Raw genomic sequence first — 26,599 nt, forward strand, 5'->3', positions numbered from 1 at the left:
AGAAAGGAACAAAGTCCTGCCAATACCTTGATTTCCGCCAAGCCACATCCATGTTGGACTTCTGACTTCCAGAAATATAAGATAATAAGTTTGTGTTTTAAGTCACTGCGTTTGTAGTAATTTGTTACTGCAGCAATAGGAAACTCATACGGTACCTCTGAGAATATTCAGTGAAGGGGAAGCCCTGAAATGCTTCCCCCAGAATTGGTACAAGGGCCCTTCAGTTGTTCATTCATTCATTCATCCATTCATTCAACAGATACTCACTGAGCGTCTGGTATGTTCCAGGCACTGGCTCTAGAGGTGAACAGAACCACTCCTGTCCTGGGGGAGGAAGACAAAGTGGCTGGCAGAGCACTTTGCATGTCTCAGGCACTCACCCAACCATGCTGGCCACTGCTGTAGGGAGAAGGGGCTGAGAATCTCCCTCCTTTGTGTCCGCGGGCTGTCAGTCAATGCGCCCCACACTGGATATGTCGAGGAAGAGGAAGTATTCATGCCAAGAGCAAACACCGAGAGTGGCTTTGGTCAATATTTGTGCTCCTTCCCACCGAGCCTGCTGTTTGCCCCCGCCACGGTGAGGGCCAGGAGGCCAGGAGGAGGGTGTGAGGGAGCACTGGGCAGGGGGGCTCCGTGCTCTGAGGGGAGGGCTTGCTGGTGTCTGTGGTCCCTGGCAGTTCTGTGGACCCTAGTGGGGATCCAACACAGGGGGGCGGGGCGTGGCCTCTGGGCCTGGCATAGGGGCTGGTATGGAGTCAGTGGGAGCCATGGAGGGCTCTGGAGTGGGGGAAGGCTCCAAGTCCCTTTGTGCCTATACTCCAGCTGAGCCACGCAGAGGGACAGATGGGCTCTCCCTGTCATTACGCTATTGCTTCCTGTGCACAGTAAATTCACAAACACGTAGACAACCCTCTCGTCTGTTGCCCTTTGAGTCAGGGTTCAGTGTGTGACCAGGAGCGGGGCTCAGTCAGTGGCTGGGACTAGGGCTCCATTAGCCTCCTGTTCCTCCTAAAAGGGTCACATTTCTGAGAGCTTAGAGGCACCAGGCTGGAGAGGTTAGTGAGTTAGCCCCCTGGCCAGGGGCAGCCATGTCCTCTGGAGCCAGGCCAGGCCTGGTTGGGGTGATGAGGGGGATCCCCGAAGAGCAGGCCTCTTTCCACAGATCTCCTGGCCTAGGAGGCCCCAGAGTGGCCCATTCCCAGGGTCTTATAGCCGTTGGCTGCAGCCTGGTTACGTGGCAGGCCCATCACACATATAAGGATGAAACATTTTGGCAAAGGCCATGTTTGCAGGGAAAACACCCGCAACCACAAGCAAACCCGCCCCTCCCTGGGTCCCTTCGCAGCGGGCCCTGCACACCCAGGAGTTTCATAAAGCAGCTTCCGCACCTGCCAGGGGGCTCAGGAGGCCTTGGCTGGGGCTGAGAATTCACCTGTCCCAGGAAACCACCTGAGGTAGGAATGGGGATTTGGCTGGCACTCCTCCAGGAAGGAGCCTTGACTTCCCCATCTGTTCAATGGGAATACTACTTCCGACCGCCTTCTATAGAAGGGTCCATCCCCGGTCTTATTTGGGGACTTTGGGCAAGTGCCACTTCGCTGGGCCTCCACTAGCCCATCTCAGCAGTGGGCCCTCACACCTGAGTCAGACGCAGATCTGCTCACGGCTGGGTTGGAAGGGTGGGGGGGAGGGAGAAGGCAGAGGTCCGCTTTTAGGACATTCCTCACCGGGTACAGGATGAGATGAGGATCGGAGCTCCCCTGGGTCCTCCTCTGGGTGGGTTCGAACAGCGGGGACACTAGGATGGGCTGTCATATGGGCTGGACCCCGGCATCAGGAAACACAGCCCCAGACCTTGGGGTGGTGGGCCTGGGCTCTCTCCTCGGGGCAGGAAGCGGCTCTCAGCCTCCCTCCCCAGGAACCTCATCCTCCTGCTCTGGCACGGCTTGGGTCCTACAGCCGGCTCTAGTTTGCTGTGTGGCCTCAGGCGAGGTCCCATCTTCTCTGGGTCTTGGGTCCCGCTTCCAGACCCAATCTCCCTGGGGTTCCTGAGGAAGCAGGCAGGGCAGGCGATCTTTCTTGATGCAGAGACGTGGCACTGACGTGGGGGTTCTCAGACAGGGCTGGTATCACCATGCAGGCCTTGCGACCTCCAGGTGTGGGTGGGGTTCAAGCAGCCTGGAGTGGGGGGAGTGTCCTGGACAAGCTCTCTGATATTGTCCCCACCCCAGCCCACAGATCTCTGGGGGCAGTGGCCAGGACAGCCATGGCTTGGGCGCACGGGCTGGGTCTGCTGCTAGCGCTGCTGTTGCCGGTGGTTGGCACTTCCCTTCCGGGCACCGTGGTCAGACTCAACAAGGCTGTGCTGGGCTACGGTAAGAGACATGCCATTCGCCTGTGCCCTGGGTGTCTGAGCGCGGGCATGGGCACGGCCCCAAGGGTGTGTGTATGTGTGTGTGTGTCCGTGACCCCAAAAGCCCCATGAGGACCTGGATTTTATCTCATGCGCTGTTGTGTCCCTGGCCCCCAGACAAGGTCTGACAAAGTGCCACTCAGCAAACACGAAGTGAATGCCCGCGTGGGAGCATGGCCACGTCCCCTGTGCTGGCGTGCGTGGGTGGTTGTGCTCACGTGTCTCTGTGGTGTGGGATGGCTTGGTTTGGCTGACTACTTTTGTTCGTCTGTGTCTGGGTAGAAGTGCAAATTCGTGGGGAGGTGCCCATGTGTGTCCTTGAATGTCGGGGAGGGTGTCTAACCGTGTCCCCCGTGCCATGGTATGTGTCTGGGTGTGTGTATACGGGTGTGGCCACATTCCCTGGGGGTGTCCACGCGTGTGTGCCCGGCAGGGTTGGTGTGTGCACATGCATGATGGGGGAAGGGTCTAGCACAGGCCAGGAGGGAGGGGCCCGGAGCTAGATCTCTGTCGGGTCACAGGGAGAAGACCAGCCCTGCTCTGGGCCCCCTGGGGCAAGGTCTCTATCCTATGACACTGCCCCATCCTTCCTTCTAAGACCTGCCCAATCCCCGGAGGAAGGCATGATGAGAAAACCTAGATCCAGGGAGGGACAAAAGCTTCCCCCAGTTGCCACCAGGATCCCACCAAAGTTGGGTCAGGGGTGAGAAATCAGAAGCCACTTCCCCCAAGACCAGATCAAACTCAGATTACAGGATGAGGCACTCAAGTCAGCCCGCAGAAGAGGCTTTTGGTGGCCCAGGCCACGGAGCATCGAGGCAGCAGCATCCCTGTGGCGCAGGGATCCCTTGTATCCGGGCAGAGAGGCAGGCAGTGAAGGGGGTCAGTGACCCGTGTTAGTGACCCATGTTAGTCCATGTCTGGCACATGGTGCCATTCACGGAAGCTATAGGCAGGGACACAAGGCCTTCTGCCTTCCGCTGGCCAGCCTCCCTCTGCCCGTCCTCTGTGAGGCTCCTTTGTCTCCAGCGAGCCATCCCAGGCGCACCTGCCTATGTTCTTGGTGGAAATCCAGCGGGAGGCCCAGGCCACACACACCTCTTTCTAAGGTGGGGCTGGGTGGCTTCTTCACAGCGTTTTTCCAATCCCACCTCGCAAGTCCTAGACTTGAAGCCCTGTGTCGGGGGAGCACTGTCAATGGAGTCCAGGGGCCTGGGTGTGAGTTTTGGTTTAGCCACAGAAGGCCAGGCTGGGGAAGGCTATCAAGAACATAGAGACCACAGGCTCCCTGCTCCAGGCCCTAAGCAAACTAAGGCCCAGAGAGGTGCAGTGACTCGTCGGTTCCCATAGTGAGTCTGAGCGAAGTTCAGGGCTCTGGACTCTTCATTTGGTTCTCCCTTCCCACCCCGTTACCCCTCGTCTTCATTCCACTTGTGTTAAATTGCTTAGTTAGCACCTCCTTCACCTAGAAGCACAGGTGTGTAAGGAAGTCCAGGGCTCGGGCGCCGGGTGCCTCTGCCTATCCAACTTCCCCTTTGCCGGGTGTCTTCACCTCTCGGTAAACTGGGTACAGGGTCGCAGCTACATCACTCAGAACAGTGCTTGGCCCAAAGGGAGAGCTAGAGAAGAGACATTCGTAATTATTACACAGTAAATAGCGACAGTAAGAGCCAACATCCACTGTGCCCCAAGGCTTTAAGGAGACACTATGGGATGGGCACCATCAAAATCACTGGAAGTTTACAGAAGGGGAAACTGAGGCACAGAGCAGCCACATCAGTAGTGAGTAGCAGAGCTGGGATTGGTACCCAGGATCTGAGGGACTCCAGAGTCCTCAAACTCTGGCCCTCAGAATAGCACCCCCATCTTCTGTCCCCCTCTACTGGGAAATGCTCCTTCTGCTTGGGGACTTGGGGAAGGCTCCTGAAGAGATGAGATTGGATCAGAGTCTCGCAAAAGAGCAAAGGATGCTCTTGTTTTTGAGGAGTGGGGCAGACAAGTAAGATTTGGAAAGGCAGAAGCAGGAGAGGAAAAGCAGGCCTGGCGGGGCCGAGTGTGAGTGATGTCCCTGTGATGGCCTCCCTGCGACCCAGCTGTTACTCCTGCCCCGAACCTGTCTGAGGGCCAGGGTGACCCTTCCAGCCTCTTCGTCCTCCCCGCCCAAGATGTAGGGCAGATGGTGGAGGGTCGTGTGGCTTTGCTTGGTGGCCCCAGCAGGCAGCCTGACCTTATCCTGCTCCGGCCCCGCAGTGTCAGAAATCGGCAGAGCCCCTCTCCAGCAGGCCCTGAAGGTCACAGTCCCGTATTTCTTGGACTGGAATGGAGGGGTGCACCAGCCCACCAGGTGAGTGCTCCCACCTAGGGGGAAAATGCTTCAGCCTGTTGCTCACCCCCCCGTGATGAGTACCCCACATAGAAGGGAGTGTTTCCCAACAGCTGGATGAGGCCTTCCCTCCCACCCCTTAAGTGAGTGGTTACAGATGATCAAGGAGGTGGGACGGAGGTGGAGACTCGGGGGCAGGGGGAGCCTGGTGCCTCTGAATTAATCTTGCCTCCAGGGCATAAGACTGTAGCTCTTGGGTCCCCAGGGCTGGCAGGACCCTTGGCTACTTTTTCCAAAAATGAGACACCAAATTTAGACACAAGTCGGAGCCTAAGCACCCCCACAGAGACTCAAAGGCCAAGGGAGATGGGGGCCATCTCAAACTCAGATCCAAGGGCCGAGGGAGTTGTCCCCAGCCACGTGGGAACAGACTCACTATTGTTGGATCTCTGGGTTCCCAAGAGAAGTCATATATATATATATAGATTTTATATATATATATATATAGATAGATAGATAGATAGATAGATTTTAAATATACATATTTAATATATTTAATATATTATATATTATATATAATATTATATAATATATATAATAATAATATATTATTATATTATAATAATATTATAATATATTAATTATAATATATAATTATTATATAATATAATATAATAATAATATTTTAATATTAAAATCTAATTTTAGATTAAATCTACCAAGTTCTGAATGATGGCAACTAATTTAAAAACATTTAAAACGTTCAGACACTGGGCAGACCAACCAACAGCTGGGGTGGAGACCCCCAGGGCGGGGACCCGAGGGTAGGAATGGGGCACAGCTCTTGCGGATGGTGAATCGGGATGACAACGGACACACCCGACAGTCGAGGATTACTCAGTGTTTCAGGCTTGGTCCCACGTGACTGTTGGCCCACAGCACCGAGTGTGCTTGCTAGCAGAAGTGGGACTCTATCCAAAGGGAGCTGTCGAGCAAACAGAAGCAGGGTCGAGGTCAGCCTGTGTCCCAGGGAAAGTCCCAGAAAGATGTCCGCCAAGTGCCAACAGTGAGAGCGTTTGAAGGTGGAGAATATTTTTTTTTTAAGATTTTATTTATTTATTTGACACAGAGAGAGAAGGATCACAAGCAGGCAGTGAAGTAGGCAGAGAGAGGGGGGAAGCAAGCTCCCTGTTGAGCAGAGAGCCCAATGTGGGCCTCGATCCCAGGACCCTGAGATCATGACCTGAGCCGAAGGCAGAGGCTTAACCCACTGGTCCACCCAGGCGCCTGGAGGGTGGAGTTCTGATGTGACTTTTCAAATTTATATCATTTTGTCATGTCTGTTCCCACCCCCACCTACGGTGTAGGGGAAAAGATGACTCATTTAGGAAAAAAAGGAAAAGTTACTTAGAAAGTACTTAGCAATCAGCATAGACAGCTTTGAAGGGAATGAGTTTCCTGTCCCTGGAGGGCTGCCAGCCGAAGCTATTGACGCGAGTGCTATAGAGGGGATTTCTGCCTTCCATGGATCCCACCTTCCAAGCTTTCCCGAACTCTGTCAGAAACTAAAATCCCTCCAAGACCCGAACACTCATCTCCCACCATTCCTGTCCCAGGCTGGGAATCCTCTCTGCACCCTTTCCCTGCCAACTGGTTGTCCAACAACCATGGGGCTTACATGCTCCCTATGGCGGAGAATTCACTACCTCTTCCTCATCCCACGGTTCCAATAGTCAGAGTTCCTCCTCGCAACCTCAACAGTGGGGATATGGCTTATAACAGCCACCTTGGAGTTGATTTCGAGGTTTAATGGGAGCCACGTGTCACCTCCATTCTCACCCCGTAGGATCCAGATTTCGAATGTCCGTGTGTCCCAATTCGACCTGAAATTCATTGCCAATTTTGGGGTACGCATGTTGGTAGCAGCCAATTTTACTTTCAAGGTCTTCCGGTGAGTGAATCTCCTGGTGGGGAGGGCAGATGGATTTTCAGGGAAGCTCCAAGGGACAGAGTGAGGGGAGAGGGGCGAGCAACTCCCAGGTCCTGCGCTCAAGCCTTCCACTCCCTGTCTGGTGCTCTTTCCCCCGCTCCCGTGGAGGCATGAGACAGTGAGAATTCAAGACCCTAGGCCCTGCTCTGCAGCCATGCTGGGCAGCAGGTTCACCCCTGCAGCCCTCAGTGTTCACCCCTGCAGACCTCAGTCTCCTGCTCTGGGAAGTGGGAGGGAACTCTGCAGCACGGCGCTGGGGAACGCAGGGAACGGCTTCATGCTGTAGTTAAAATCACACCTCCCCTTCCACAGTGCGAGCCACAGAGTCCGTGCTCAGTAAATGTCGTTATTAGAATTAGTCCTGTGTCCCAGTCACTTTGTATGTGTCTGATTTCCAAAAGATCGGCTGGGCCTCCAGAGGGATCTCTTCCATTTGAACTAGTCTGTGCTGACACGGCCGGCCGTTGTGTGAGTGCTGGCTGGGGGCCAGGCTCCACTCACGAGGCTACCTCACAGCAAGCTCAGCACAGCTGAGAGAGGGGCCGTCACTCTCATGTCCATTCGATAGAAGAGGAAACTGAGGCTCAGGATGGGCAGTGGCCGGCCCAGGATGTCACAGGGAGAGGGTTTTGAGATCCAGAGTTCACACCCATCTGCTGCAATGTCCATCACCTTGAGTGGAGTTTGGAGGTCCCTGAGCCTGCCCCCCAGACGGCCATGTCATGCTGAGTGGGGGTCTTGCCTGTGTCAAGTGGAGGGCAGGCCCAGACCGGGGGAGGGGGCTGGGGGGCGGAGTTTTTAGGGTGGGCTGTGCTGGGTGATGCCGCCGGGGCTCAGGAATGGGTGTCCCACAGAATCCCCGAGCCCCTGGAGCTGACGCTGCCCGTGGTACTGCTGGCTGACGCCCGCGTGGCCCAAGGCTCCATCAGGACCCCCGTGGTCAGCATCTCCGCCTGCTTCCCACTCTTCAACGCTGCCCCTGTGTTTGAGGGCAGCGCCGGGTGAGTGCCTGGTGGGGCTGGGCTGCAGAGTCCAAACCCAAGGTGGTGGTTCCATTTCTTGAGCTTCCTACTCCAGCCTTTACCCAGGTGCCACGAGGGGCCTGAGAGAACCCCCAGGATCACACCTGTTTTATGGCTGAGGACACTGAGGCTCAGGGAAGGAGAGGGACTTGCCCAAAGTCACACAGAGAGTGTGGAGCCAGAGGTCATGTCCCCTCTCCCGCACCCCCAGTGCCCCGCCCCCACCCTGCAGCCCGTGGCACACCAGCCATTGCCGTAGTACTCAGGGAGGATGCTGGCCTGATGTGGCCACTGCGGGCCTCAGGGGCTGTCCCTCCCTGCAGGGATGGGGATTCTGAGGTCCAGGGGGCTGGGACCCGTCAACCCGTCAACCTCACTGTGAGTCAAATCCGTGGCTCCCACCTCTGGAGCACCTGTTTGCTGTGTGCAGAGCATGTTCTAAGCCCTTTGCTACACCACAGTAGCCCCGCCAGGAAGACTAAGGACTCCCTCCATTTTACAAATGGAGGCACAGAATAGGTAAGTGACTTGCCTAAGTTTATACCACTGGCGAACGGTGGAGTGCGTTCAAACCCCGGTAGCCTGACTCACCTCCTTTCACACGTCAGCTAGGTGGGCATTTGGAGCTGGCCTTTCCCCCAGAGGGGGCTGGGCATCAATCCCCCCGTGCTCATGTCCTGTGGCCCTCTCCATCCTCATGGGCAGAGGCTGCTCATGGAAAGGGAAGCCCAGAAGTTAAGGGCATTAAAAACTCAGCTGCCATCTCCCCACTTCCTCTGAGGCACAGTCAGTGAGCTTGGGGTGCCGCTTGGATCAACACTTAAGAATGGATAATTCAATGGTGATACACACACTCACACACACACAATGGAAATTTACTCAGCCATAAAAAAGGATGAAATCTTATCATTTGCAATGACACGGTTGGAGCTCGAGAGTATAATGCTAAAAGGGATAAATCAGTCGGAGAAAGACAAATATTATATGATTTCACTCATATGTCGAATTTAAAAAACAAAACAGAGGCACAAAGGGGAAAAAAGAGAAGAGAGAGAGGCAAACAAAGAAACAGATGCTTAATTAACTGAAATTTAAATAAAAACTTCAAGAAACCCCAAGGAACCATGGTTTGCTATGGATCCCTGCTGAGAAACCACTTACATGCATCTCCCATTGTTCAGAGGGGAAACTGAGGTGCAGAATGAGGAAGGGACTTTACTGGGTGTGTCACAGAGAACTGGAGCCCAAGCAGGAAGCACCTGCAGCTCACCGGGCTCAGAGCGGCCATGAAGCCCGCTGGCCAGGAATGTGGCTGAGTCTGGCCTTTGCAACATCTTCTCTGTCTCTCCTAAGCCTGGCCTCATCATCACTTTTGGTCACTTCCAAACCCCGAAACCGGTGACCTCTTCTTTGAGGCTCGGCTTCCTCATCTGTGGGGACAGTGGTGCTGGTACTGTGTCCGGCACTTGGCAAGGTGTGGAATGGGGCTCCTGGCCTCCTGGCTTGGGGGAGACACTTCTGTCTCAGACGGTGGCTCTGCCAAGAGAAACGGGCCCGAATGCGTGACCCACAGCTTAGGAGCGCCTTCTCTCTCTCTCTCTCTCTCTTTCAGTGTGGCGCCTGGGCTGCTTGTCCCGGTGCAGAAGCACATCAAAGCTGTGCTGCAGAATAAGGTAAAGGACCAGCTCTCCCGGGACAGAGGACCTTCTAACCTCATAAGAGGTGATGGATGAAAGGGGGATTGTAGGCATGGGAGAGATTGTGATTCTTACTGCTTTTTAAATTTTTTTAAAAGATTTTATTTTTTTATTTGACAGATCACAAGTAGGCAGAGAAGCAGGCAGAGAGAGAGGAGGAAGCAAGCTCCATGCTGAGCAGAGAGCCTGATGCGGGGCTCGATCCCAGAACCCTGGGATCATGACCTGAGCTGAAGGCAGAGGCTTTAACCCACTGAGCCACCCAGGCACCCCTGCTTTTTTAATTTTTTTAAGAAAGATTTAATTGATTTATTTGAGAAAGAGAGAGCAGAGGCAAGGGGAGGGGCAGAAAGAAAGGGACCAGCAGAGCCCCCCTCCCCCACCCACTGAGCAGGGAACCCGATGCGGGGCTTCATCCCAGGACCCTCAGAATATGATTTGAGCTGAAGTCAGATGCTTAGCCGACTGAGCCACCCAGGTGCCCTGTTTCTCCATTGTCCCATGAGAGCAGGGAAGAGGCTGGGGTGAGGGTCCAGGGCAGTGATGAAGAGGCCCAAATAAGGGCAGGTTTGGGGTTGTGGGGAGCGCTGCGGCGGAGGGAGGCTCAGGCTCTTGGGCCAGCCCCAGTTTCGTGCTGGAGGCTGGGGTGGAGGCAGTGCTTTCAGGAGCCCCGTGGCTTATGAAAAAGAGACAAAATGAAAGTGGACAAGAGCACGGGCACTGGAGCCGGGGGTGGCTTGGTTTTGAATCCTGCTCCCCACCTTCCCAGCTGGGACATTTGGACAAGTCACCTAACCTCCCTCTACCCCCAATTCCACACCTGTCCTACAGAGAGTAAACCTCCCTTCCTGGGCACTGCCCCTCACCCCACAACCTGGAGTGGTTGAGAGGTGGGGTACATTAACATCTGGGAGGAGTTTAGAACAGTGTGGCAGAGTGAGAGATGGTGCCCCTCAGGCTAGGGTCCCACTGCTGGGGGATGGGGGGGAGCCGCTTGTCCATCTCTGCCCCTTCCCACCCACCCCATCTCCTGATTCAGTCCCTACAGCCTCAAATCCACCCACCTGATGCTGTCCCACACCCATCGGAAGTGGGCCCCAGCATTCCCATCCTGCAGATGAGAAGACTGAGGCCCGAGGGTTGAAGGCAGCTCAGCCCAACCTGGCCCTCTCTTCTGCTGCCTGGCCTCCCCTGGCCCAGCCTCCTCAGTTCTGCCTGCACCAGGCTGTGACCACCCTTGGCCTTGTAGTCGCTCCTCTTGAAGTCCCACCTTTGATCATACTGACCCCAGCTTAATATACTTCTCAGGCTGCCCACCGTACCCGGGAGAACTCCAGTCTTGCTCACTGACCACCGCCTGCCTTCCCTGCCTGCAGCACTTCCCTTCTGCTGGCCCTCTGGGTCCCAGTGCAGCAGGCTCCCTGCCTCAGTTGTCCTGGCCCAGTTGTGGCCCCCTTGGGTGTGGCCCCCTGCTCCTGTTCTTTTCTGCATGCCCACGGGCCCTAGCTTCTCTGAATTCTCAGGGCCCAGGAGAGGTGCTGGAAGATGCTGGCTAGATGGTGGAGGAAGGGAGGGATGCCAGGCCCAGGACTAGGACCCTAGACTATCCCGGCCTCACCCCACCAGCCCCAGAGCCTTCCTCACCAGCCTTCCCCTCTGTCTTGCCGCAGCTGTGCCTGAGCATCTCCAACCTGGTGCAAGGCCTCAACGTCCACCTGGGAACTTTAATTGGTAAGACCTGGAAGCCGGGGGCGGGGAGGGGAGACTGGGGCCCCTGAGCCCTGCTGGGACCCCCAAGACTCTTCAAAGATCCCCCCTCATCAGGGTTGACCTCTGGGAGAGCAATCATAAGATGACTGAACAATTCTTGAGGAACTCAAGGAATTTCTGAATTCTAGAATCGAGTCTTCAAATGTTTAGTGTGTGCATGCAAGTGTGCAAGCATGCGTGTGTGTCTGTGTGTGTGTCTGTGTGTGTGTAGTTCATTCTGTTTGCAGCTCTCTCCTCCCCTGCCTGGAGACTCAGAGACCCCATCCTCCCCTGGCTTTGCTCCCACATCTCCCACAGTGTCTGGAGGGCTCTCCCCCTGCACTCTGGGGCTCAGGCTCTCACATTCCATTTCCTGCTGCACCCCTTCTCCTGGAGGTCTCATGGGCTCCTCTGACTCAGTGTGTGCTCAGCAGAACTCAGGCTCATCTACTTGCAAGTGCCCCCGCCCCAGCTCCCCTTCTCAGCGCCCCCCCCACCCAGAGGCAAGCCTCTCTCTCCTCTCCACCTGCTGTCAGGCTAGTAGTCCGCCTTTGATCTTCCCGGGGATCCTCCTATCCAAGGCGGACTAGGCATATACTAGGAGAAAGCCCTGTAGGCTAATCCCCCCACAAGGAGACCCCGAGACAAAATGTGGACGTAAGAGGCTCGGATGCGGCGGGTCCTCAGGACACGGGTGGGGAAGGCACCCAGCAGCACAGGGAAGGAGGGCGTGCTCGGGAGCAGGCACTGCGGTGTGCAACTGGGGCTCACTCCCCCCGAGGGGCTCTTGGAAACTAAGGGGTCTGCGCCTGTGTCCTCCCTGATAGGCAGGAGCTGGGCTGTACATCGGCCAACCCACACCACTCATCAGTTGCCTCCCTACCGCCCCCCATGCCTTCCTCCCCGGCTGCAGGCTGGGTCCCCAGGTTCACAGCTACCACGCACGGTCCACACAGAAGCGTGGCCTTGGTGGTGGCCTAAACAAGGCTCGATCAGGACTTCATCTCACAATACGAAGCTAAAAGCTACGAAAGCAGGCCAGCCTCGTCTTCTTCTTTTTATTTTTTACTTATTTGTATTAACATATAGTGTATTATTTGCCCCAGGGGTACAGGTCTATGAATCATCAGGCTTACACGCTTCACAGCACTCACCATAGCACATACATTCCCCAATGTCCATAACCCAAACACGCTATCCCTCCCCTCCCGCCCCCCAGCAACCCTCAGTTTGTTTTATGAGATTAAGAGTCTTTTATGGTTTGTCTCCCTCCCGATCCCATCTTGTTTCATTTTTTTCTTTCCCTACCCCCATGACCCACCACCCTACCTCTCAAATTCCTCATATCAGAGAGATCGTATGACAATTGTCTTTCTCTGATTGACTTATGTCGCTCAGCATAATACCCTCTAGTTCCATCCATGTCGTTGCCAATGGCAGGATTTCATTTCTTTTGATGGCTGCATAGTATTCCATTGTATACATATACCACAGCCTTGTCTTCTTTTCAGTAGTACTCATCAACATTAATAACAACACTGGTGACCCCCTTCCTATCCCCAGACCCGCCAAAAATGCTTCCTTTGTTGACCTGGGAAGTAACATGTGCTCGGGGAGCTCTGAACAGAATCCGGGCTTCCCTGTTTCCCCACACACCTATCTGAAGATGCTCCTGTTTGAACCACACTTTCTTCTATCTGACGGCTTTGCCTGGGATTCTAGCACTTTCCCTGGGTCACCATCACTGATTTTGGAAACTCCAGAGCTGTTGACTGCTGTGAGCTGCACTTTGCAATTGGTCGGTTTTCCTTTGTGCCAGGGGTTTACATCTGACGGTGACACAGCGTGGGACAGGTGCACGGGAATGAGTGTGTGGGGACAGGAGGCAGGGGCCATGCTGCTGTTCAGCCGGGAGGGATGGCCAGCAGCGTCCATGTTTATCTGTGTTGGGTTCTGTGGTCAATCTTTTCACATCAAGCTAGCTTTGGCTTTCTTGTGCCGACTTCTAACAACAGTCCCATGAGATGGCATCAGTATCCCCGATTAATAGATGGGGAATTGCAGGCTCTGAGCCTAAAATCCTCGTTGTGGTGTGAGAGTCATCCACTGACAGACCTGTGTTGGTTTTCTCCTGCTCTCATGTCCAGCCACTGCCCTGCCCACATTTCATGGCCCACCTCACAGTCCCCTCAGGGAACATTCCTTGATGACACCCACCCCCCTCAGTGCCACAACCTGCCTATTACCTTAACAGGAGGCACCAAGAGGACAAGGAGAAAGGATCTGGAATCAGAGGACATAAAGTTAAATTCTGGCCTTGTGGCTCCATTGCTGTGTGATCTTAGTGAAGTCACTAAGTGAAATGAAGTCACCATCTCTCTGAGCCTATTTCAATAAAAAAAAAATGGGCTCAGAATTCCCATTTCTCCCATGTGCTGCTACCAGACAGCCCAGGCTAAGGGCCTGGAGGACAACAGGCTCAGTAAATATTCGTCCCTCCCTTCTTCCTCAGTGTGGCGATCTCCATCAGGACGTCTTGTAATTGGGGTCCCAGCAAAGACTGGCTCTTGCCCTTTTCTTTGAGGAACTGAAAACAATCTAGTAAAGGAAATCTAGGCCTCGGGGATTGTATATATGAGTCATGGGTACCTAGAGTGTGGGCTGGCAGGAGTCACTAAAAAGCACAACTTAAAAGGTCATTCAATCGCCTAGCAACATGCCTGGCAAAATACAGTATAATGAGCGCCAATATTTCCTATAACATTATTAGCGCCATTTTACAGATGAAGAAACTGAGGCAGTCTGCCTTGAGAGCTGTGCCCTTAACTAAGCTATAATGACACTCTGTAAAGAAAACAGAGAAGGACCCAAAGCGACACCCAGCTTCGTCGCAGCTTTACTGAGGGAGGGACAGATGGGAGGCCGTTTGTCTCTGCGGAAGAAAATACTGAAAAAAAAAAAAAATTTGAGATTTGGGGCTATATTTTTTCCTTCAAAAAATGTCTATATGTCCACAGCGAATACATATTATTTTAAAATTTTTCATGTTTTTATTCATTTTAAAAACACGGAGTCCTGTATTCTTTTTAGTGTCCTGTCCTCTGAGTCACAGTTATGGGACCACCACCAAACTCGAGATACAGAACATCTCGCCAGCCCCTCAAGTCCCTCTGAGCTGCCCGCCTCCTGCCACCACCCCAATCTTTGACAGCCTACTGAGCTGTAGAAATGGAATCATAGTGTATTGTTTTTATGATCACAAGAAACTACCAAAACATTAGAGGAAATAAAATTAAATCCAGAAGAGACATAGAAAATCCAGCAGAAATCTGATGTGTGTGTGCGTGCACACACACACACACCCCTTGGTCATTTGGAGCCTTTGAGGACCTATTGCTAAAAGCCGGGCTTTCCTGACCATGGGGCTGAGCCTTCATCTGCCACGCTGGCTAGCCTCACTGCGTCCAGAGATACGGTTCCCACAAGGCACTTGCCCTTTGCAAACTTTCCAATCAGAATATGTTGAGCGGGGCACCTGGGTGGCTCAGTAGGTTAAACCTCTGCCTTTGGCTCAGGTCATGATCTCAGGGGTCCTGGGATCAAGCCCCGCGTCCGGCTGTCTGTTCAGTGGGGAGTCTGCTTCCACCTTTCTCTCTCTGCCTGCCTCTCTGCGTACTTGTGATCTCTGTCTGTCAAATGGATAAATAAAATCTTAAAAAAAAAAAAAAAAAAGAATATCCTGAGCTTTGGGGGAAACTTGCCCCAAAGGGATAGGATAGGAACTGGACTCTCCTCTATGCCTCCCCGAAGGGCTCCCTGAGGGTGTCTTGGGGAACCCCTGCTCCATGCTTCTGCATTGCATGGCCCCAGGGGTGCGTGACTTTGGGTTTCTGTAGGAGGGCTGTGTGATTAGGTGGAGAGAGAACGTGGTTTTAGAGCCAAGGAGACCAGATACACGACCCTGGGCACAACTGAACTCATCAAAGTGTGCATGCTCGCGCGTGCACGCGCGTTTGTGTGTGTGTGTAAAATGGGCTCCTAATCTTACAGGATCATGGTGATGATTGAATGGGACAGTGTAAGTCAAATGTCCAGACCTGCATAAGTGTGAGCGCCATTCTTTTTCTGTGGTTCCTTCTTGCTTTTTTCCTTCCTTCTAATTCCGTGTCTCTCGTCTTTCACTGATTAGGAAAACAAAAACCCGAACTGTTAGTACTGTCTTAACAAAAGTCCGTAGGCCCCAAGTGGCTGATTCCTGGATGTGTGAGTTTTGCAACCGAAGGTCCCTTACTCAGAGGCCTTTTTTCTTCCCTTTTCTGTTCCTTGGCCTGGGTCTGGCTAACCAAAGTTGTCCGATAATCAAGTTTTCTGGATCAGTGAGGCTTTGGTGGAGATGGCTAAGTGTACCATCTTTTCTTCTTTATCCTGCTCTTATCGAGGCCTCACCCCTGTGGGTCCGGAGTCCCAGATCCACTACTCCATGGTCAACGCACCCACCGTCACTGAGGACTACATTTCCTTGGATGTCTGTGTAAGTGCTGCCTTGTCTGCCCAGAGCTGGGGGGCTTGTTGCCTCTGGAGTCCTTGGGGTCCTGGGACATTCCTCGAGGAGCAGGGGTGTTGAAGGGACAGGAGCTGGAATGGCATTTAGAGGCGGACATGGGTGTGAGGCCTGTCGGGTCGGGCGGCATCTGAGAGCCCAGGGTCGGGGACAGAGCTGCCACCCTACTGAGGCGACCACTCCTCTCCCTCTTGCCGCCCACCCACCCCACAGGCCATTCTCTTCCTCCTGGGTAAGCCCATCGTCCTGCCCGTGGAGGCCACCCACTTTGTGCTGCCCACTCATGTGGGGGCCGCTGGTGCCATGGCAACCGTGGGCCTCTCCCAGGACCTCTTCGACTCTGCCCTCCTGCTGCTGCAGAAGGCTGGTGCCCTCAACCTGGACATCACGGGGCAGCTGGTGAGGGTCGGACCCACTGCCCCAAGCACGGGGCAGTGGCCCAGCACAGGGAGACCCCACAGGGGCCAATCTGTGGGTGGGGCCGCCCAAGTTCTGGGGACACAGGGTGGCTGTTGGAAAGGTGGAAAGGGGGCCGAGGGGAGGCAAGAGGTGTTTGAGTTTGAGGAGCGGCTGCCCTAAACCCTGTCGGGACGTGGGGGCTGATTTCAGAAGTCGGAGGACAACTTGCTGAACACGTCCGTTCTGGGCCAGCTCATCCCTGAGGTTGGTGATATTTTTAGTCATTTCAGGGACTGAGACCTGAGACTGGGGTGGGAGCTTCTCTGACTGGCGGCCTGCGCTGGCTGGGATCTGTCCTCTGTGGGCTTCAGCTTCTGTCCTTACCTCTGCGCCTTCTCCACCCCAGGGATGCTCCCCCTCGCCCCCGCCAGACATCATGCTATTTCCCTCCTTCTGTGCCTTTGTCCAAGCGCTGCCTTCTGCCTGAAGGGCCTTTCTGCTTCCCTTTCTCTTGTTCCATCTTCAAGACCAAGCCCAGGGGTGGCTTCCTAGGGGAGGACCCAATCCCCAGTCTGGTCCAGGAGGCTCTTTGAGCTCCCACAGCCCCTGAGCTACTGTCCCTCCTGGCACAGATCACACAGGCTGTGCCCGTCTTCATGCCTGCCACCACCTTCAGGCTGGGTGCCCCCGAGGGCAGGGGCCTGACGGGGACACACTTCTGTGGCCCAGTCATGTATGATTGGTGGCTTGATCAGCGTCTGAGGCACAATGCGCAGAGAGCCACCCAGACTTTGCCCCTAGGTGCACTCCTCCTTCTCTCCTTCTCCATTCCTCCAGGTGGCCCGCCAGTTCCCTGAGCCCATGCCTGTGGCACTCAAGGTGCGGCTGGGTGCCACACCCGTGGCCACACTTCATACCAACAATGCCACAATTCGGCTGCAGCCCTTCGTGGAGGTCCAGGCTGTGGCCTCCAACTCGGCTTTCCGGTCCCTCTTCTCCTTCAATGTGGTGAGTGAGGTGGGCTGGTGGGGCTGGCCGGGAGGGCTGTGACTCCCAAGATCTCACTTCCTGCCCCACTTTCCTCACTTGCTCTGCTCTATCCACAGTGGTGTCCTTGCTGTTCCTTCTCTCTGCCATGACATTCCTGCCACAGGCCCTGTGCATGTGCTGTTGGACCCTGTGTCTAGGACACTCTTCCTCTAGCCCTTGGCATGGCTAGCTTCTCCTCATCTTTCCAGTCTCAGCTTAAATGTTGCAGCCTTTTTCAGGGCAGCCTTCTTGGACCGCCTGAGAAAGATGGTCCCCATCAGGCCCCCAACCCCCCATGCTACCATTTCCAGGCACCTGCTCCTAAGGACCCTGTCTGGTTACTTTGGTCACTGTTCACCTCCTCCCCTGGCCTGTGAGGGTTCCCAAGGGCAGAGGCCTGGTCTCTCTCGTTCACACTGTGCTGTGTGCAGGGCTTGGTACACACGGATGCTTCTTGAACACCTGAATCAGTCAGGGAATGGATGAGAGCCGGTGGCCTCCTAAGGGCTCCGCTGTGGCTCTGTGTTCTTTGACCTTGCTCTCCCTTCATGCCCAGGTTGTGAACTTGAGCCTCCAGCTCTCCATGTCCAACGTGAAGCTTCAGGGGACCACATCTGTGCTGGGGTAAGCAAGGCCTCCTGGGTCCAGCAGCCTCGGTGTGTTCCTCTGTGCAGTGGGCCTACAGCCACTCATCATAGTGTCACCTGTCGCAGTGTCAGTCAGAGGAGCCTGGGAGGCAGCACGTGTGGTGTGGTAGAAAGGGGGATCTAGGCCCCAGCTCTGACCCTCCTGTTTCGTTTTCAGGGATATCCAGCTCACCGTGGCCTCCTCCAATGTGGGCTTCATTGATGTGAGTGTGGGGCTGGGATCTCCAGAGAACCCTCCCTGTGTAGGACAGACCTTGAACCCATGTGCTAGCACACTATGATCAAGCTTCCTCCCAGGGTGCTCGGGAACAGTGGTCAGTGGGGGGCCCACCCATCAGATGGGCTGTCAGCCTGTTAGTCGGCCGGTCAGCCTTGGTTCCTCAGTGGGGTCGGTCAGTCAGCCAACCTGTCCCTGCCAGGTGGGTGATGACTGGTTAGTCCAAGAATCTCGGAGTGTATTGGTAAATCTGACAAGACAGTGTCACACAGGGTTGGCTGCTCCTTCGGCCACGTGATGCAGCTGGGTCCTTCACTGGCTGGCCTCTCAGTCCCTAAGGCCACCCACCATCAGTCCATTGTCCATTGGTCAGCACCAGCAAGGTGGCTGGGCACCTGGCATCGGGCAGTCCGCCAGCCACCTGTCGGCCGTGTAGCATCTGTAAGGCCAGTGCTGGCCTCAGTCTCCTCCCAGAAGGGGTAGTTGGACTCTGCTTGAAGGCAGGACAGGGGTGACCTGCCCTCCTCCCCCGACCTGTGTCTCTGCTTTTTGTGTGTCTGTCTGTGTCTGTCTGTGTGATCACGCGTGGCCCATCTGTCCATCTCTCCCGGCCCCTCACTGGAGCGGGCCAATGGCCCCCCATCTCCCTGATGACACGGCTGCAGACAAACCAAGTGCACCCGCTCGTGGACACCCTGTTCCAGAAGCCCCTGCTTGATCACCTCAATGGTGAGCCCTGCCCCCCACGCTGGTGGTTCCCCGGGGTCCCCTCCTGACACACTATGGCTCCACATTCCCTTCCGGGCAGCTTCCCACCTCCCGGGCTCAAAGGTGAAGAGGGTGGGAGTTTTTCAGTTTTTTCTCCTCTCTAAGCCTCAGGTTTCCCTTCTGTAGAGTGAGTATAATAATGATGGCCCCCCTCCCTGGCCACGTGGGGGGCTCTGTGTCACAGCGCACATGAGGACCTCACACGGGGCTGGCTCCCAGCGGGGCTCCCGGTGGGCTGAGCTCAGTTTCTCCTTCCCCTCCTTCAGCTCTCCTGGGCATGGGGATCGCCCTCCCCAAGGTCGTCAACCTTCGCTATGTCAATTCTGAGGTCTTCGTCTACGAGGTGCGTCTTTGGGTTTTCCCCACCCTCGGGGGAAGGCTGGGCTTGGGGAGGCAGGACCCCCTCTTGTCTTCCCTCCCTGCCAGTACTAGCAGTGTAATCACAGGCTTAGCCAGGCCTGGGAGTGTCCACTCTTCCTGCTGAGACCATGCCATGAATCGTTAGCCATTATGAGACGGAAAATTTAGGATGTCCAGAGACACTGGGGCAAAGGTCTTGCCCACCCTTTAGTCCTCATCAGATATCATGCCAGGCCACGTTCGGCAGCTTCAGTCAACCTGTGATCTGTGCCCTGGGGTGGGCACAGACAGCCCTTTGGTGTCTGGGGAAGATGACAGAGAAACTTCTTCCAGCTTTGTACAAAAACCCCTGCAGGCTGGATGGGGGATGGGGGCCTTCCCGACCCTTCTAAAATCACTATCCGTGATGAGAAGTTGTGGGCCCAGGAGAAGTTCAGTCACCACTGCCCAGGGTGACACCCTACAACTTCTTTCTGTTTCACCTGGGATCCAAAAAAAAAAAAGATAATATTCTTTCTATCCACTCAACAAGACACGCATAGGACAGAAAGCTTAGCCAAGGTCCCACAAGCGCAACGTCTGCATGTTATTCAGATCCCCCAAGAGGGACCCACTGATGTTTTTCCAGAGATGATGCCCTGCTTGCTTAAGAACTATGGTCCCAAGGCCCTTGAGGGACTGCCCCCTCCACCCTGCAAAAAAGCAACAATCGGCACATGTTGGAGCCTGAGCTGTTAGTGGGAATTTCCCCAAGACTCTCGCAAACAGACACGGTCGGGGGCTGACCCAGCCTGGTACTCAGAAGTCCAGCCAACTGGGTCCAAAGTCAAAGGTCCCTAGACCAGCACTGTCCAAAACAATGTTCTGTGAAGATGGAAGTCTGACCAGTCCAGTGCAGTAGCCACGGTCAGCCACTGGGCCCAGGGGGCTGTTGGGCACTTGAAATGTGGCTAGTACAGCTATGAAGCTGAATTGTAAATTTTATTTAATTTTAATTGGTTCTAATTTAATAACGGTTACGGTATTGGACCATGAGCTACGCATGGGCAGGACTGGGTCTGCCTTGTTCCCAGCAGATGGCACAGGGCTTCCCTTAGGTCAGAGGCTTGGCTTAGAGCAGAGGCTCAATGAAGATTTGTTGAATGAATGAATGAATGATCAGCAGGCCCTGAGCATGTTTCTGCAGTGCTGTGTAGAGAGCAGAGGACATGTGGGAGGCTCCTGGCTCTGCTGGGGAGACTTGCACCCAGAGAAGACACTCAGTGTTTGGACTCCCAGTCCTAACACAGCGCTGGTCCCCACCACGCCCACCAGACTGTGTCACTGGGGGATCTGTCCCTGTGCTCTGGCTGTGTCCCCATTGTGGGCTTGCAGGGACAGCAGGAAACTGAGGCCAGAAGAGGCAAAGGACTGTCCTCAGGACATACCCAGCAAGAGTGGCAGAGCGTGAGCTCAAAGCCAGGCTGATAGGGCAGCTGGGGGTCCTATTAGTCCTCAGGTGGCCTCCAGCCTGGCCCAAGGTTTTCTTTGCCCTCCAGGGCTACGTTGTGGTATCCAGCGGACTCTTATACCAGCGCTGAGGGGGGACCACCAGGAGGAAACTGAGGCAAAGCCACGCTTAGCCATCACCAGCGAGCTGGAGGATCCAGCCAGGCTGCTCAATCTTCTCTGAATGCCTGAGCACCCCTCCCTGCCCTCCCATCCTTCCCCTTCCCACTTCGCTCCCCTACTCTTCTTCTCCCTCCCTCTCCCTTCCCTCCCCCTCCTTTGATGTGAGCAGTAGGTCGCTCTGCTCCTCCAGGCTGTACCGACCTGTCCCCTCTCGCATTAAACATTTCCTCTTGAGCCACAACTTCCAACCAGGCCTGGTGAACTTGGCACAAACCTGAGGCTAGCCGCCTCCATCCGGTTCTTGGGTCCTGTTTGTCCCTGGAGCCACCAAAGCCACCTGTAGAAGAATAGCGTGTTACCAGGTCTCTGCTGACCAGATCTGTTGCCTCCCTCTCCTGCTTGCCCAGGGAAGCTTGGATTTTGAAAGGGGGCCCTTGGAGAGCCGCAGAATGGCTGGAAGTTACCAATACCACGGTGACACTTGACACATCTTGTCCTCAACTGGTGGCGTCCCCCTTCTACAGTGTCAAACCCGTCTTGTTTCTAGAACCTCAGAGGAGTCTTACAAGGCAGGCAGGCTTGTGGGGTTCCATTTGGCAGAGGTGAAGACTGAGGCCCAGCCAGAAGAGCCATGTGCCGGGTCTCAGAGCGGGATGTGACAGCAGATGCCTAAGCCCAAGGCCTTCCTGAGCTCCAGGAATAAGATGTCCAGTCCTACCCCCAACCCCCCACCCCTGCATCTAGGGCTTGTCCTTGGGTCACAAGCCTCAGGTGACAGGGAGTGCACTGCCTTCTTGGACAGCCTCTCTGTCTTGGCCTTACTTGAGCCATAGGCAAGAGTCTGTAGAAAGGAGGGGGCCTGCTTCCTGGGGCTGTGGCCCCACAGGCCAGTCTCACTCCTTTACCTCTTTACCTCTAGAAGTTCTCTGAACCCCGCGGGTCAGCACGACAAGATGGCCTAGGGAAGACAAGGGACGTAAACCCTGACTGGCGAAAACCATGTGATTTTTTCCCTTGATAACCTAAGCTCTTAGCCAGACAGTGTTCCTTTCTGCCTAGATAGAGAGGCTTCACGTTCTGTTTATGTTCCTCGGGAGGTGAAAGGTGCCTGAATTCCAACCCTCAGTGAGCAAGGGCTTTGGGACAGTGGGACACTAGCCTGTCTCCCTCTAAGGCTTACGGGTTCACCCTGAAGTCTTGGTGGGACAGGCTGAGGGGCCTGGACAAACCCAGAGTCTGGATGGCAGGTGACAGGTGTGAGCAGTGCTGAGGGGGTGGGGCACGGCTGTAACATCCAACCTCGTGACTGTCTTCAGGAGAGCACAACTTTTCTTTCATTTGGTTGCTTAGTTAATTCATGCATTAATCCTACTTTTATTGGGACTTAATACAGGCTTAACCCAAGGCTGGGTGATTTAGAATAGGAGAAAGATAAAATTCTAAGATACAGACCCAGCCAGGAGAGAAAGGTAATAACTTAGGAACAGATTGTGGGGTCGGGATCCAGGGTCCATGCAGGAAGCGGTCAGTGCAGGGATCCGACCACCAGCTGCTGAGAAAAGTCAGCATCGCCCTCACTCTGACGGGGATGCATTGAATTCCCTCATTTATCATAGGACAGTGTAGGTGTGTTCAGAAGGTCACTGACCCTCTCAGGTCTGGCCCCTCCACAGATCCATCCACACCTTGCACACTTGCCCTCTAAGCCTTTGCCTTGGCTTTTTTTCTCCCAGGACATCTTAGGCAGGGGGTTTCTCTAGCCTCCCCACCATGTCCTTCCTTGCCTCCTCGCTCTCCCCACAGTACCCAGGACAGCCCTGGGGAGAGGCAGGGAGGGCCGGCTGACTGGAGGCACACGGTGTTTGTGTGAGGGGAGATTTGCCCCCAGGAGGAGGAGGTGAGGTTTGTCTGTCCGTCTGCCTGTCAGGGGCGGATCAGCAGGGATAAAACGATGCTATCTGCAGACTGGCTCCTCCAGCTCAGGGCTCAGATCAGGATGGAGCCTGACTGGGCTGACCTAGGACCTTCTCTCCTCCTGTCCCAACCTGGCTTCCTTCCCGCTGACCTCAGGCAGGCCCTCACCCCCTTCGGCCTCAGGAACCCCAGTGCACATTGAGCACAGTAGCCTCCTCCATCTTCTAGAGCTCCGGGCTCCCTGCGGGGTGGATGAAGAAAACCTCCGTCCTCCAGCAACACCCCGGGACTCTCTGACACTCTCAAGGAGTCCCCCCGCCAGGCCTCCTAGGGCATCATGGAAAGCACACGAGAAGCTAGACAGCCAAGCCTGGGTTCCAGCCCCAGCTCTGTGGCCAGTGTGGGTGCGGCCCCGGGATCCCCCTGCCCTCATTGTCCTAGGTTCGGACCCAGAAAGAAGCTCAGCGGCTATTTATCAACTCCTGGCATTTCCTCCAGGAGGGTCCCTCTGAGGATCCCCCATGGGGCCATTAGCTCCTTGTGTCCCCTGTGCATCTCCGACGGTCCGCAATGTCTGCCAGGCCTTTGCACTTGCCGACACCGACCTGGAACACCTTGAGCAGAGGCTCTGCTTGCTCCTCGGGCATCAGCTATAATACCCTCTGCTCCACGAATCTTCGGCACTAACGTCAACTCCTTGTTTCCCTTCCTGTCTCATCCCCCTGGGTCAGCGGCTTCTACCACCCTTACCACCCCAGGAATGACCTGGCTCTGTGATTGTCAATTTGTGGCACGTCTATCTCCCGCTGTAGGCTCTAGGAGGAGCCCAACAGCCTAGTACAATGCAGCACCTGCACAGGCCTGGCACACAGTAGGTTCTCAATAAACGTTTGTGGAAGAAACAGATGAGTGCCAACTACGTGTCCAGCCTGGTGGGAGGTATTGAATGCAGGGAAGGGGGGCGCAGTGTGAGCCCTGACACGGGCTAAGGTGACCGCATCCTCCCCTTCCCAGCGCCCACCCTCGTGCAGCACCCAGGCTCCCCAGCCACTCTCCTCCTCTGTGTTATTGACATTGGAACAGACTGAAGCATCACGTGAGCTTCGGGGTTCCTGTTCTTTGGGCCGCTAGATAATTATCTGGGCCTTATTAAACCCTTAATTACCCAAACAGCTAATCAGGTTCCTGAATATAAGGACTTTCTCGTCCCAGGGTTGGGAGGCAGAGGTCTGTCATCTGCAGGCTATCCCTGGGCTCAGCAAGGTAAGGACAGGCCCCATCCGTGGAACTCTCCCCAGATGGTGTCATCTCCAGCTCTGTCATTTTACAGATGAGAAGAGGCCCAGAGAGAAGGGACTTGCCTGAGATCACAGCAAGCGGGTGGAAGGTCAGGGCTTGGATCAATGTCCCGACCCCTGCCTGGTTCCCCCTGACCCACAGGAAGCCACTGAAATCTTCAGATGCTGCAGGACTTAGGCAAGATGGAGAAAGAAGATCCAAGGGGCCTCTTTGGGCTCTGAGACTGAGGGAAGACCGTGGAGATCCTGCTTTGCAGGAGCTCAGAGATGAGCTGGGGCAACAGGGGCAGAGAGAGGGAGGAAGGGACTTCAGTTGGAAGAAAACATGTGAGCAAAGGATGGGGTGGGGACAGCTGGAGACACTCATCTTCAGTAGGATGGATTAAAACAGTCAAGTTCAAGCTGTGATCTTTGAGACTGGGGCTGTTTGTCTCTTCTTCCTGGTGGAGGAGACAAAGGCTGAAATTAGGACTTGAGGATGAGCAGGCTGTGGATTGGGGTGGGGAAGGGCATTCTAAGAAGGAAGAACAGCCTAGGCAAAGGACAAGCAAAGCCAGAAACAAAACCTTAGCATTGACTGTCCCAGAAACACTCACACAACCCTGTTACCCCAAGCTGCTTATCCCCCAAGTAGACTTTTCATTTTTTAAAAAAGTTTTTATTGACTTATTTGAGAGGGAGAGAGCATACACGACAGAGAGCACAAGTGGAAGGGAAGGACAGAGGGAGAGGGAAAGGCAGACGTCCCATCAAGCAGAGAGCCTGATGCGGGACTCTGTGCGAAACTCAATCCCAGGACCCTAGGATCATAACCTGAGCTGAAGGCAGATGCTTAACCCCCTGAGCCACCCAGGCGTTCCCTACCAGAGTGGCCTTAATACCTGGCAATAGTGCTGGCCTGGGCATGGGAGACTGAGTTGGGCTGTCTTGGGGCTGGGAGATGGGACTGGGGCTGGAGGAGACCTTCACTAAGCCCCTTCCTGCTAGGTCACCCTGACATTGAACTTCACAGTAACTCTGGGGATTTTCAAAGAAGCTTGGCCTTGGGCATGCAGGTACCCCACACATGCCCGTGGCACATGAGTGTGTGTGTGTACAGAGGTCGAGGAAACACTAAGACTGATTTTGTTTAAGCCCAGAGAGAGCTTTAAAAATTGAATGAGAGACTATGGTGAGTGCTGTGAAGTGTGTAAACCTGGTAATTCACAGACCTGTACCCCTGGGGCTAATAATACATTATATGTTAATAAAAAATTTAAAAATTAAAAAAAAATTGAATGAGAGAGAAAGGGATCACATTTTCATTTAGCAAATGTTGATTGTAGGCCTGAATGGTCTTCCTGGCCTTATTAAAGCTGGCTGCTTCTCATCCTTCAGGTCTCAGTCTCAATATCTCCTTCTCAGCAAGGGGGTCTTCCCTGACCCCCCCCCCCAGCCCTCATGTCCTGAGTGAGCATACACACGCACATGTACATGCAGATACACGCACATGCACACGCACACGCACAACCCCCCCACATGCACACACACGCACGCACACCCCCCCCAACGTACATGCATGCACGCATGCACGCACACTATCCCATTCTATTGCTTCTCTTTAAGATTCAGGAGGAGTAGGAGTATCTCTGCCATGTGTAACTTGTGGCCTGGTCTGCCTGGCACATAATAGACACTCAGTAAATGTGAGGTGAATGAATGAACGCAGGTATGGGCTCTGGCCGGGGAGGCGGCTCCAGTAGGCGCCCAGCTCTGTGGGTCCATGGAGCCCCCAGTGATAGAGCATGATGTTAGCAGGAGTCCAGCTGGAACTCCCCATCTCTGGGTGACTCAGGCCAGGCCCCCACGGTCCCTCCTCTCGTCCTCTCTGCTCGTCTTCAGCTCAAACCTGAAATAATCACTTGCCCTCTGCTTGGGAGAATTTCAGGTCTTGGAAAGTAAGAGGGTGGGATTTCTGGGGGTCTGGGACTGGGTTGAAGCTTTTCTGGACACCTTGAAGGGCCCGGGGAGGTCCTTATTCAGTTCTCTACTCACTGCCTATCAGACCTGTGTGCATGCCTCAGTTTCCTTTCTGGTGTGGTAATATCTCAAGGGACCTTAAGGAGCTGTGAGTTGAGATTTCTGGAAGTGAGATTGAGCCAAAGGAAGTGGGGGATGCCATTGGCTGTAGTATCAGGACTGGGGGAGCAGAGGGTTCCCCCATTCCCATACTATGGTGGGAGTTCCCAGTCCCCTCTGTGGCCCCAGCATTGCCTGGCACTGAGCTGCCCTTGAATTTATGAAAAACGGCAGCTGAACCCCCCCCACCAACCCCATAGTGCAGGCTGGTCAGAATACATCATGCCCACAGATGGGGAAATTGAGGCTTAGAAAAGGGAAGTGACCTTCCTGGGGTGCCCCTGAGGCTCTGTTTAATCTGGACACTTTTTGACCCCTCTGGAAGTCAGCAATGAGGTTTGTGGAACTGGATGGAGTTCAAAGGCTCCTGGACCCCCAAGACCATCCAGGGGACCTGTTCTCTTTTGGAGCATGGGAGGTCCCCAGGGAAACTGGGGCCTGGGGGGCTGCACCCAACTGCGGACCCGTGGTACAGGTGGAGCC

General features: G+C 54.6%; 1 protein-coding gene across 1 annotated transcript; it reads left to right on the forward strand.

The window, feature by feature from the left end:
• The first annotated feature begins 2,266 nt into the window (after positions 1-2,266).
• Positions 2,267-21,002, forward strand: BPIFB2 (BPI fold containing family B member 2). Its single transcript, XM_047746279.1, has 15 exons — positions 2,267-2,375; positions 4,664-4,757; positions 6,583-6,687; positions 7,581-7,727; positions 9,361-9,421; positions 11,116-11,176; positions 15,634-15,725; positions 15,969-16,154; positions 16,365-16,418; positions 16,992-17,162; positions 17,740-17,807; positions 17,988-18,033; positions 18,713-18,776; positions 19,082-19,158; positions 20,714-21,002. Exons 1-15 carry the CDS (start codon positions 2,267-2,269, stop codon positions 20,753-20,755), a joined length of 1,377 nt encoding a protein of 458 aa, XP_047602235.1. The 3' UTR covers positions 20,756-21,002.
• Positions 21,003-26,599: the final 5,597 nt, after the last annotated feature.

The sequence above is a fragment of the Lutra lutra genome, chromosome 9, assembly GCF_902655055.1.
Source record: "Lutra lutra chromosome 9, mLutLut1.2, whole genome shotgun sequence".
NCBI lineage: Eukaryota > Metazoa > Chordata > Mammalia > Carnivora > Mustelidae > Lutra > Lutra lutra.

Coding starts and splice junctions, on each gene's coding strand:
- BPIFB2 (XM_047746279.1), top strand. CDS start 2,267: ATGGCTTGGGCGCACGGGCTGGGTCTGCTGCTAGCGCTGCTGTTGCCG. Junction 17,163..17,739: donor CCCTCTTCTCCTTCAATGTG/GTGAGTGAGGTG, acceptor CTTCATGCCCAG/GTTGTGAACTTGAGCCTCCA. Junction 18,034..18,712: donor CCAATGTGGGCTTCATTGAT/GTGAGTGTGGGG, acceptor ACACGGCTGCAG/ACAAACCAAGTGCACCCGCT.